At 41.3% G+C, this 12,622-nt stretch overlaps 1 protein-coding gene across 3 annotated transcripts in view; it reads left to right on the top strand.

The window, feature by feature from the left end:
• The first annotated feature begins 1,155 nt into the window (after positions 1-1,155).
• Positions 1,156-12,622, top strand: part of cpne5b (copine Vb) — a 124,484-nt gene continuing 113,017 nt past the window's right edge. The window contains exons 1-2 of one of the 3 annotated variants that reach the window (XM_005918515.3): positions 1,156-1,446; positions 1,590-1,862. In XM_005918515.3, the coding sequence (XP_005918577.1) occupies positions 1,744-1,862 (119 nt within the window). In that variant the 5' untranslated portion in view covers positions 1,156-1,446; positions 1,590-1,743. Of the gene's footprint in view, positions 1,863-12,622 lie in introns of all 3 variants that reach the window. The other 2 variants (XM_005918516.3, XM_042219364.1) reach the window with 2 other exon arrangements.

Here is a 12,622-nt window from a genome sequence, read left to right as displayed (position 1 = left end):
CGTGTAAAAGAACGACTGCATGATTGTGTGTGTGTGTGTGTGTGTGTGTGTGTGTGTGTGTGTGTGTGTGTGTGTGTGTGTGTGTGTGTGTTCCTGATCCTGAGTTGGAGAGCTGTGTGGGCAGAAGCATCCTGTGCCGGTGTAAATTGATTTCCAGAATCCAGACGCTAGGTGCACTATGCAGGAAAGAGCTGTGTGCTTCTGCACCCATTTATGAAAGGTGGTATAATGGTTTATGGCTGCATGTGTCTCTGTGATGTGTGTGCGAGAGATAGCAATAGGGAAAGGAGAGACAGAGAAATAGACAGAAAAGGTGCAATGACACAGAAAAATCTGATGTCTCTGTTTCCATATTGACCACAAAAGTAACAACTACACTTTTCCAAGTAGGTGAAAAGGGGCTCCTTTCCTGATAATAATGTTTGTTTATTCACAGCCACAAGTGTACATGCATTTCACATACATGTGTAACACTTTCTCCTCCCTCTCTCAAATTTGTGAGAAGAGGACGGACAAATATGTGGAGTGTCAGAACAAGTGAGATAAACAGTGAGGTGATGGAGAGAGACCAGCGCACATGTTGCTTGTATTTAGGAACCATACTTATCCAAAAATGGCAAACCCATCACTATCTTGACAGGCAGTGGCATCAGTTTAGCATATTCATTACAATGTGTGTGTGTTTTTAGCTGCACAACAACAGGCTAATGGGGGGATGGATGATGGCCATTAAATCTTTATGTAACTCCCTCACTCTAATCATCATTGATTTTAAATCAGCCAGCATGAACACTTTTTAATTGGCAGTTCTGACTGTCTGAAAGTGTTGTGCACAAGCCTTCCATCAAAGAAAGATGGGAAACACTTGCACGTTTGACTGTGTAAGCACTTAAAGCTGATCCTGCTGTTTTTCTTTCTTAAAAAAAAAATATCTCAATGGTTCACTGTGGTGTTGAATTTCTTTACTGTTTCGCATTCTGTTATGCCTTCTCAAAAGTCCAATATATAAAATGTTCCAATATAAAAAATAAAAAATAGATGACTAAATATTGTGCTCCAGCTTTGCTCTTCAGCCGTCTAAACATGGGTTGTCCCGACCAGCAGGACTGCTTCCAATTTGCATTCAGTCTCACAAGCATCCTTCAGGACAAGCAGCTTTTTGATGCCACGCCTTAGAAAAAGTCCAAAAATACGAAATAACATCAATTAGTCATCTGCTATGACTGACACTCGAGTGCACGCTGAAGAGGAGGCTACACAGGATGTTGCAGGGTGACAACAGCAGCGCCAGTGTACAGGGTTGCCAGCACTTGATTGTAATTCCGTGTGGGAGGAGGATGGGTGGGTTTAAGTGTATGTAGTCATTCCTCTTCACACGCTCCGCTGTGCGCACACGGTGAAGACAAAAGCAGAGCGCGGTCCACCTCTCCATGTGACGTCCAGCAGGTCGGTGAAAGAGCAACAGTAATCTCAGAAATCAAGAAAAAAAAATAAGTATTTACGCTGCGCAGAGTTAACCAAGTGCGCCCTTTTCCTTTTTTCCCCCTGGGTGTTCCCTCACTGGGTACTCTCCTCTCCATCCTCTCCAGCTTCAACATTTGTGAAGTGGCTGCCTCACCCGGTCGGACCGGAGGCCGTCTGGTCTCTGATCTGTTATCAGGAGTCACCGGAGACTCGCTGCGCACCGCCGGCGCCAGGCTGTGCGCCTCTCGGATCACACCCGAGCCACCACGAGCTCTGGCGATGGACATGATGGAAGGAGACGTTATGGACAAGCTGGAAGACACGTCATCGGTGTACGACTTCGACCCGATCACCGGCAACATTCCGGCCACCAAAGTAGAGATCACCGTCTCCTGTAGGTGAGTCGACGCGTCCGCAGAGAGCGGAGAGCGCAGCGGACCACCGGCGGTCAGGAAAGTTCGGTGTCCGGACTGCATGTTAGAGCTGTGCTAGAAAAGTTGTGAAAAGCGCCCCACCCAACTCATCCTATACGTGTAGCTGCAGATTTTGCTGTGCAGACCGTTAGTTTCCGTGGTTTGGTTTACAAGGAAAGTTGTTTGTATCATTTTTTTCTACTTAAACTCTCAGTGTACGTGCGTGCATTTATTTGAGAAAAAGTTCTAATTTCCCTTGAACTTTTCAAGTATTTCCAATTTGCCATCAAAAAAAGTGTCTGAAAATGTGCACAACATCACATTATTTCGTTTCCCTGTGTATACATATTCAAGGTTAAATCTGGGAGGAAATCTTTTATGCTGCCAGCTCTTTCTGTTGAAACACTGTTTGAGGACAAAATAATTCCATGTGACATAATACATCACCAAACATGGTAATAATTATATATTAGACAGATCCTTTAATGTGACATCTTTTCAGCCAGAAGCCTCTTTCATGCTGTGCCCATTGTAACTGCTGGCTGCTTTCAGAACACTAAAAGCCTCATTCTTACCTCCCCTACACTCTTTAAAAAGTAGTGGATGTTAAAGATTCAAAGGTTTGCATCACGTTCACACAGCGCCCGTGTCCTTGGCCTCAAGCTTACTCCCATTTTTATTATTTTTCAGTACAAAAGGATTCAGAAAGCCTCTCGGGAAGAGAAATCCACCCTCACCAAATGAATCTCCCTACAGCGCTCGTTCAGTGAGAATAGACAGTCACTCCTCTTCCCATTAGAAGAAGGTTTTAAAGTCAAGGCTTTCAACGTCTTTCACCTCTCAGACACTCCAGTGCTGGCATGTGTGAGCATCTTCGCACACACACACATGCACATACACACTGAACCGCACATGAATGTTTCTGGTCTTTGATGCTGGATTTTGGGTTGGTGAGCCACTGAAGCAGAGTGAGTTTGAGCTATAACAAGCTGCGTGTGCATTATTGATGCGCTTTCTGGCGTTCAGAGAAGCTCGCTGCCACATTATTCGTCTCAGAGTAAAAAAAAACAAAAAACCCAAAACATAGCCCTGCTTGGAATTTACTGAATGAACAGCCGTTGTGCTGCTGGGCGATGGTGGGGAATCAGCTTAGATGACGAATGGGTAGCAAACTGGTTGCCTACCAATGAAAGACCTGCACGCTCTTGGATTTTGATGTTTCTCAGCCTGTAATGATGAGGCGAATGGAATTATATCATTGCTGATACGCAATTAAGCACCATTCAGGTAAATAATGAGTCCCATTCTGACAAACCCCAGCATATATGCAAATGGTTCCCCTGCATGTGTGTACATTTGTGCTGATGTGTGATTACAATAAAAAAGAGGGAGAAAACCAAAGCAGTGGTGCACAACCCTCCTGGCAGAAAGAAGAGGAGTTTGTTGAGAGGAAATCATTAATTGAAAGGAGAAGGTCGATGCATCTCCCTCCTGCTTCACTGCCACCTTGTTTGTGTCTGTGAGACAGATCGAGAGTTCGAAAAGCTAAGAGTTCATCTTATGTTTGATGTCTTGGTAATTTAGACTTTTATTAAAGGCAGGAAGATGTATAGATGGTCTTTACCTGTACATAAATGGTCTATACTCATACATACTCAAACCAAGCGCTACAAGCTCTCTACTTAAGGGCTTGTCCTTACTGTGATCATGCCACACATAGGAAGAAATGCTAATGAGCTACACACACCTAAGTGCAAAAGGTTGCTCACATAACCCCATAGTAGGGATTTTGCTTTGTAGACTACAATTCCTGCTCTCTGTAATAGCTAACAACAGGCTACTCTATCAGCCACAATTGAAGCAGAGGAAATCAACAGTTAAATCTTTCTGTCACAGTCAAATACTTCTAATAACAGTTCAAGGCCTCACAAATCCTCTAAATCCTTTGTACAGATGTTGTGTGACTCAGATTCCTATTGAGGAGATGAGCCTCCCCGTTGGCTCTTCTATGCAGTTCTCCCTTTGTCATTATGTCCGTGCGCGCTCTGAAACCTCGAAACCATGATGATAGTCGTTCCCTCCGGGTTAATACCCCCTATTACAGGCTGCACCCCCTGCTTTTGACATCGTGTTATTATCAGGACCAGTGACAAACAGAAAGCGCTGAGCGGGCACAGGATCAGGGGAAAAGAGGGAAAATGACAAGAATTGAAATGTCTTTAATTCAAGCCAAGGAGAAGCATGAGAGATTTGGGGTGGTAGGACATTTTTGTCATATAAAAGAGATCATCCTTTTCCAATCAGAAGCTCTTCGGAATATTCACCAAATAGATTTAGCTTCTACGACACATCGCTGACAGTCCTTCGGTTATGTCTGTCACCATGCTCGCATTGCTCGCTTACGTTTGATGTGTAACTTGCGGCACATTTGTTTTGTGAGAGAGCCTGGCCTTTGGAAATGAAAGACCGGTGAGACGGTTTGACACGGCAGAAAGAAGAAAAAATATTGGGGGCCAACACTGAACGTGTGGTTTCTCTTAAAATGGTGTTTACACACCCACAGGGATTGCCAGTCAATGGTCATCTACTGAAGGTCAGTGATGAGAAGAGGGCACAACCTGCACTAGAACAGAAATGCAGTGGAAAAGCTCGGCTTTCATTCAGCCCTTTATTATATCCCTCTTTGCCATTTGCTTCATTTTCTAACTGTCCAGTCAGTTCAACAAAATAAAGCAGTACTTATGCATCTAAGGCCATTTACCAGTGTCCCAGTCAGCTCTGGGGACACTGACTGGCTTGTTTATTGAAGAGCAGGTCTGTCAGCTGCCAAGAGTGATGCGGTGAAAAGCAGCAGACTCACCTGGCATGATGTGATGGTGTGTTACAGTGTTGGAGCTTGCATAAACATAAGCTTAGAGTATGAGCTGCATTTCGAAGCTGCCATTGTAGACCAGTGGTTGGACCTAGCATTCGTTTTTGCCATTCATTACCATTCAGTAACAGAGAACATGAAGGGCTTTCTAGCACCTCATCTCAATGGCAATCACCTGGCTAACATCATTTGGAGGAGGGCACGAGATAAAAAGCTTCATTATTTAATTCCGATGGTTAGAAGAGCCTGTCAAACCTTTAAAATGCTTTAGTGTTGATAAATTACATTTAGGGTTTTTCAGATATCACCTTTAGTCTGTTTTTCAACAAAAAAAAAAAAGATATGCGCTGAGCTTAGGTGATGAAATATTCATACATGAAAGGCACACACAGGGGCACAGTCGGAGCATGTTAAGTTTAAAATTTATTGGAGTCATTTTAAAATGTGAAAGGATGTTAATTTTGGGACAGTTGATAACAATAGAGTTAATAGGGCTCAAAAAGCATTGGTGATTTTTTTTGCCTAAATTGAGGATAATTTCAATAATAATGGTTTGAGGAGTTCTAATTTAGAAGTCATACAGGGATGAAAAAATTGAAAAAAAAAAAAAACCCAAACAGCTGGTGCTGTCTTAAAGATGTGCTTAACCAGAGTTTTACAAGGTACTTGCCAGATTACAGTTCTTGCGTAGAGTTAGGCTCCCCGTCTTCTTGTCAGGGAAGATAGTCTTTGCATTTCTGGGATCACTGCAATGCTGTCAAATTAATTTGTAATTTGTGACCCTTCCTGGTTGGCTGGGAAAGTGCCCCAAATGTTTGCACAGCTCTGTACAAGCAAGGGACTGATTGGGGTTAAGAGAAGTGAGGTGTGATTTCTACAGAGCACTGGGTCAAAGTTCACATCGACTGAATGCAGTGCGGAGACCCAATTATACCATTAATGGATCGTCCTTTTCTTCGAGAGCGACTTCTAATCTAAGGGCTTCCCTAAGGCTGAAGATAGATCTTGTAGCTGCTGAATTTTACTTTAATTGGTGGCTTGTGGTAGTGATATAATAATTCTATTCTTGTAGTTAGTGCATAGTTTGCTAACAGGAGGTGGTGGTGGTGGGGTTGACGTGGGATTTCACAGCTTGGTTTTGAGTGCAGGCAGTGGATGTGTTGCGGTGATTAAATTCCTCTGCTAAATGCCTGGATGGTCTGCATTTGCATATAGAAACTTGTACTTATGAGAGCCCTGTTTTAAGCATCTGCTAGCTTCCTTTACAGATCTGGGACAGAAAGTGTCTCACAGAGCGTAGAAAAGCCCTAAGGAGATCCTGCACCGCTGCTTATTATCACTCTGGTTTCCCTTGCCTTTCACATTGCGTCTCTCTCGGTCTGAGCTCTTTTAGTGTGAATGTGTACTGCACCACAAGCTTCACTGAAGCTTATTAGCCTCATGAAGAATGCTGTGTATAAAACATGAGCTCAGCTTTGCAAACCACAATATAATTATCTTCCAGATGACTCCCCACTGCTGTGAAAAGTAAGACAAACCTCTTTCTGTCTCTCTCTCTCTGAAACACACACACACACAGTAATTTTTAAACACTACAGAGAAAGAACACTGCACGATGTCACACAGCCTAACTGACTTTAGTTTGTTAGGCTGTGTGGGAAAAAGAGAAATAGAGGTAGGGAAGGAAAGATAGTGTGGATGGTTAGGATGTAGATAAAGAAAGGCTGAGATGAGAAACACAGTGAGCTGGATACACTCATCATTACACAGTAACTGGAAGGCAGGGATGTAAATTCAATAAGAAGACCCCCCCACACCACACACCACCCTGAAAAAAGAGGGGGGGGGAGTAAAAAAGTAATTGGATTTATTGAGAGTATTTCTGCTCCTCTCGGCAGGTTAAGTTTACAAATAGACTGCAGGTTTGTCTTAGTACCTGATGTGATGCTTTATTGAAATGTTAGCAACAGAAGTAAATGAGAAAGCACAACACAGTAATGATCTGTGGGCAATGTAAACAGGTTGTGAACATACGGTTGGCATATCTATGGCACACAGGTGCATATTTAAACACCTAGCAGTTTGAAGGAGAATAATCATTCATGTCTATGACCACCTGGTGAATCGGGCCTAACATTTACTCAGCTCTTGGTTTCACCAATACATTACCATCAAATACTGTGATAAAGGTTGCAGAAGAGTAGTTAGCACTGTTGCTTCATAGTGAGAAGGGTCCTGGTTGGCTGTGGCTTTTGCATGTTCATTTTCTGTCTACATGGGTTTTCTTTCAAAGACAGCCCTGGTAATTACTTGTTCTAAACTTGATGCCAATGAGAAACTGTGTTTTTGTATATTTGACCCAGTTGCTGCTGTTTAATGCAACTAAATAACATTTCAGGGGACAATTCTTTTTAGGTTTCTTGCAGTCTTGAAAAAGTGGACCTTTTCAGATTGTCACAGTTCTCAGAGTCATCTGATGTATTGGTGTTTCATCATTTATCAATTACAACTAACTGCAATATCTGTTACAGCCACTATCTAAAACCTCAGGCAAGGGAAATGGAGTTTAATTTAAATAACTCAAGGACTTGGTAATAAAACACTTTAGTCTGCTTTGCTATTGAAAATATAATTTGAAATCTTTGTTAAAAATGACTTTTAACCCCTACAATAATTTAAATGGCAAATTATGTCAAATTCTTCATAAAATACTCTATTCTTTGATATAAAATAAAAAACAAAAAACAAACTCCCATTCAGTTTTAAACTGATAGCAAACTGATTCCTTTTCCTCCCATACTGATGCATCAAGCTTTTGAAGCAATTTCAAAGGCAACATGGTCACAACTTCATTGCACATGGTGGCAGTAATTTTATTCATGTTCTGTAACCCATGTTTTTCCCAGTGTGATTGTAGCATTACCCCTTTGTTTCCTTAATTTGCTATCCGTGCAAAAGATTCCAGCAGAACTGCAAATCTAACGTGGATTAATCTGCCTTTGGGGCCTTTGCGAATATGGGAGCAGCTGGACAAAGCTTTTATGTTTATATATAAATCAAGCTCTAAAAAGGAATTTCCAGATCATTACTCTAAATATTCTGCTAATTACAGTAAGCCATGGTCATTATGCAGAGCAAGCCACAAAAATAAAACTAGATTTATCTTAAATTGAACAAGCTGAAACAAGGGAGCAAAAGGAAAAAAGAAGTAAAGACATGTTTCTTAAAACAAATGTCTCTCAAATAAAATATGCACGTCTTCTCTAAAAAACAACAACAAAAAAAACAAGAAACCCCAGAGGTGATCTACTGTCTGAAGCTTTATATAACGGTGGAGAACAACGATCCTAACAGTTAAACTATAGTCATTCTGCTCTTGCAGTTCCTCCTTTAGTTTAGGTTTAGTTTCTTATTTTCTGGAACAGTCTTATGACATTTCGTTGTGCTTGTTGAGGCTACACTGATATCATTCCTTTTCCTTTTACTCTGTGCTTCTTAAGTTTCCCTCTGTGTAAGCTGAAGATGAGCTACCACCTAGGACCATATGGCACTCTAACACCTGCAACACTGACGAGGCTGCTCCAGTGCCACTCTGACTGTAACTACCACCTACACAGCCGTGTCCTTTTGGGGGCCAAAACACAAAATCTTGAGACAGTACCTGATAACCTCACTTTTCTTCCTGTCCCGCTTTGCTGGATTTTTGTAGCTAACCAGTAAACAGCTGTGCGATCGCTGGCATGCATGTATGAGTGCTAAGACTATACTGTTCTATAACAGCAACAGTTCACTTGGGAGTCAAATTAAACCAGTGTGTGAAGTGTGGAAGCAGCACAGATTAAATACACATCAGGAGCGGTTCTGGCTTTGTTGTTTTTGCATTGATCTACAAAAAGCATATTGTATTTTGTTGCGTCTGTGTGGAGCTGTTTGCGTGCAAAAGGACATTTAGATTCTGTTACAGCACGAAGCACTCTCTTTTCTTGACCTAGCAGAACCAATCGAGCGTTTTCTACACTCTAATTTCTTCACCAACACAGTGAATTGATGCATTTACTATGTTTCGTAGTGGGTTTTTTTTGTTTTTTGCCTTTTTAAATTCCTTTTACAGTGCCTTGTGTGCACTGATAGACAGGCTGTGACTAATGCTTTCAGTAAATCGATAAAATGGACTGTGGGCATACAGAAGAGATTAAACGTGCACATGTCAAGAGCTTGAATCCACCTTTTAAAAGCAATGTTTTCTTTGCCCACTCATTTGTTTCATATGAATGAAAAACAAAATGTCATCATCTTTTGCCCCTAAAAAACTGCCTTGTGTTTTTTTTTGTTCACTATTATTACACTGATATTATAAAGATGCTAATTTTCATCCGTCACTCTTCGCCCTACACCCAATAATCCCCTCCAGCCCTGACAGCAGCACTGTTCAGTTGTCAGCATCTTCACAGAGCAATGCCTATAATCAGCTCTGTCAGCCCTGCTACTGAGAATTAACTGTCTCGTTCCTGCAGCCATCAAATTCTTCCATCCTGAATGCTTGTATCAAGCTCGTATCTTGCAGCTCTTACTCCAGAGTGAGAGAGAATCTCCTTGAATGCCAACGAGGCCTGGTGAGACCGTCGACGACAGCCACTGAACATAGGCGATGTTAAGTTCAGAGGAAGAAGGGTAACACTCTCCTCGAGTGTTAATGATGGTTCACTGTCATGCTGGCTTTAGTGGCTGAGAGGCTGGAACGAGGCTTTGATCTGTGCTCTCTGGCTGACAGGACTTGCTGGGTCTCTGGCAGGAGGAGGGACGTCATGGGAAGACAAAGTCAAATTTATGATAAAGGACTGGAGAAATGGAAGATCACCTAAAAGCCTTGCTTGGTGTCCTAAATAGCTACACTGTGACCAGTAAACATGTTAGAGGGCAAACATTAATTTCAAGTTGAGGTGGAGAAAGGGTGCCGTGGCTAAGACCTTTGAAATGCAACCTCGCTGTGACTTTGGTGACAGTGAAATTGATTTGTTTTTTCCTGAGAAACATAAACATAGCTCCAATTACATATTTTTCTTTACAAAGCTCTAGTATGCTCCCCAAACCCATTCTTAGCAGGTTTTTAGCTTAAACGATTCCCCGATAAGGAATCTTTTCACAGCCGTGTTCCATAATTTATGTGATATATACCTGCAATGCTCGCTTTTGACCCGAAACCTTCAGAATAATTTTCCTCTTTACAAGGTAGACACTTTTTTATTTCCTTTTCGACTTTAGCTCTTTTTAATCCTCATCTTATCAGTGTTGCTACAGTCAGATCTGTTCTGATGAGCGAAAGCTCCAGTGTTCATATCTTTATTTCCAGACAAAAGCAAACAATACGGGAGGGTGCAGATGTTTCCATAATAGCAAACAAGGTTCAAACTGATTAAATGGCATATTTTGATATTATAAAAAGATTCGCAACATAGGACCATTATTTTTGAAGCGTGGCTATGTGCTGGAATAACACAGACACAGCCATATTCAAACCAGGCATTTACTCATTTGCATACATACTGGGAAATCAGCAATTTGTTGTCTTAGTGTGCTTTGAAGGTAGGGATTAATATATATGTGCATGTTTGATCTGCATGCGGAGGCTCACACATCACCTAAATAGTTTGTTTAATTGTAGGATCTTTTAATAATATCTGAGCAAGGTCTATAGCTCACTTGTGTCAGAGACCTTATTAGCATTTTGTCAAAGTAGCACCGGACTTTGGGATTAGTATTGGAATCTCATGAGTCTTATTATGGTATTCCATAATTGGATTCATTTGGCTTTTCAGCTGGAGCTTTTGGACACATATCTGCAGGCACTCAACATGATAGTGGTGTTTGTTGAGAAAACAGATGCATGTTACCTGTTTAATGCTTTTAGGTACTTGCATGTTATTCAGACCAGCAGTAGCCAACAATGTACTAGAGCTATCAAAATGCATTTTGGTTGTAGATAGTGTACAGGCCCAGGAGATCAGTAATAAACGTGGAATATAAAATGTGTATACAAAACCCACTAACTCAAAGATTCGCTGTGCCTTCTGTGCAACGAGAAGTCACAGTTTGTACTTGGGTCATTTGGGATATGCATGAAATCCCTTCCAGCGGAGCTGTAATAGTGTCTGGTGAGTTTCCAAAGTCATCTGAAAGACAGACATACCTGACAAAGATTCAGTTTATGCATCTGAAGTCAAAAAATAAAACTCAACAATAAAATGCACTAAAAATCAAAAGCTTCTAATAAACAAGACAGGTGCACGAACAGCCATTTACCGTGCGTGAATCGCGCCCATTGTGCTGTGGTAGGAGCATCTGTCCTCGACATATGTGATGGAGTAATAGGAGCTTAATAGCTCTCAGTCGGAGCTATTCAGGAAGGTGAGTCACAGCTGTGGACAGCTATCATCACCTGGCAACTAAAAAGATGATGTTTTTCACCTTAACGGGCACCCAGACACTGCGGGTGATGCATTTTAATTCACTTCATTGAACTAATTAGTTTCGAATGGGATACCCATACAGCTGATTGGACCTCCATTTGTTGGTGGGTCAATAATACTATAACACTCAGCTAACTAGCTGCTTAGAGCTATCTGACTCTCAATGGGCTGGCTCCTGCCACAAAAGCTTTAAACACATTGCAGCATTTCATCAGCAACATGCTCGTTCAGAGGTTTTTTTTAATGGTCCTGTTAGTCTTTGAACACATTTCTTGACAGGATGATTTGAATTTGTTTCTGTGGAGCTTATAATTAGAAATAATTAGAAATAATTAGCGATACGCCTTAGCTCATGAGCTTAGTCTGTTACTGATATGTGCTGGTTGGCTCTGATGCTAATTTTCCCAGAGCGTTTTATCAGCAAACATATTGCTGTGTTGAATTGAAATCATACATCTATTAGTGTGTGTCTAATTTAACTAAATCCTATAAGATCATTTTTTATTAAAAGTCACTTTTTAAATTTCCAATAGCGTCACTTGGCTTTTCATTGTGACCTGTAAGCTTCAGAGTATATACTGTGCACCTCAGCGTAATTCTTCAGTATGTAGGGCAGCGTGAGACTCTCTAATATTGTGGGTTGAGTTACTTTGGTTGCTAAGGACATACATTATAACCATGGTAACTAAAAAAATGTCAAAGAACTTTGTTGGGTAAGTCTGTCTTAATAAAAATAATTTTTAACAAAGGTTTGTAAGGTAAAGCAGTCCAAGAGAGGACTTGAATGCTTGTCTTGTGGTTGGAGTTCTTGGGATGGTGCCATGTGTCACCCCACCAGACGCATGACACTATCATATGCAGGTATGCAAGTTTGTCTTCTTCCTCAAGTTGTAAAATGACATTAAACTGGTGTCTCACTGCATTGGAAAAAGATGCCAAATGGATACTACTTTCAGCTTGTGATAGGTGGGAGTGTTTTGTTTAACGCTCTTTTGAATTCTTCACTAACTGTGCCTGTTAAAAGCTGTTTGTTGACACTCTAAAGCCAGAAATTCCAAATGAAATCAGGTATTAAGATTTTTATCACAAGCGAAAGTCAAAAAAAATGAATGAAAGCAGTCTAACAGTGTCATTGTTTATACAAACTGTTGGGCCGTCAGCATCTTGTAGTGAATGATGCACGATTGAATTCACTCCTCAGAGTAGATGTGAAATTGTTTGCCTATTCTCAGGCCGCAGGGCTATTTCAGCTCTGGCTCTGAGCCCTTCAGTGCGGGATAGGATGATTGGGCAAGATGGGCATGTGTGGTACAGCAAAACTGGAGAGTGTGAAAAGTGTGTGGGTGAGATGACTAGTTTTGATTATGGAGCTACCAACGCCCTGAGGGAAAATAGATAATGAATGA

This window comes from Haplochromis burtoni, unplaced genomic scaffold (genome assembly GCF_018398535.1).
Source record: "Haplochromis burtoni strain Fernald_Lab_line unplaced genomic scaffold, NCSU_Asbu1 Contig_32, whole genome shotgun sequence".
NCBI lineage: Eukaryota > Metazoa > Chordata > Actinopteri > Cichliformes > Cichlidae > Haplochromis > Haplochromis burtoni.
Note: the sequence above shows the minus strand (reverse complement) of the source record. Positions and strands in the feature narration are given on the sequence as shown.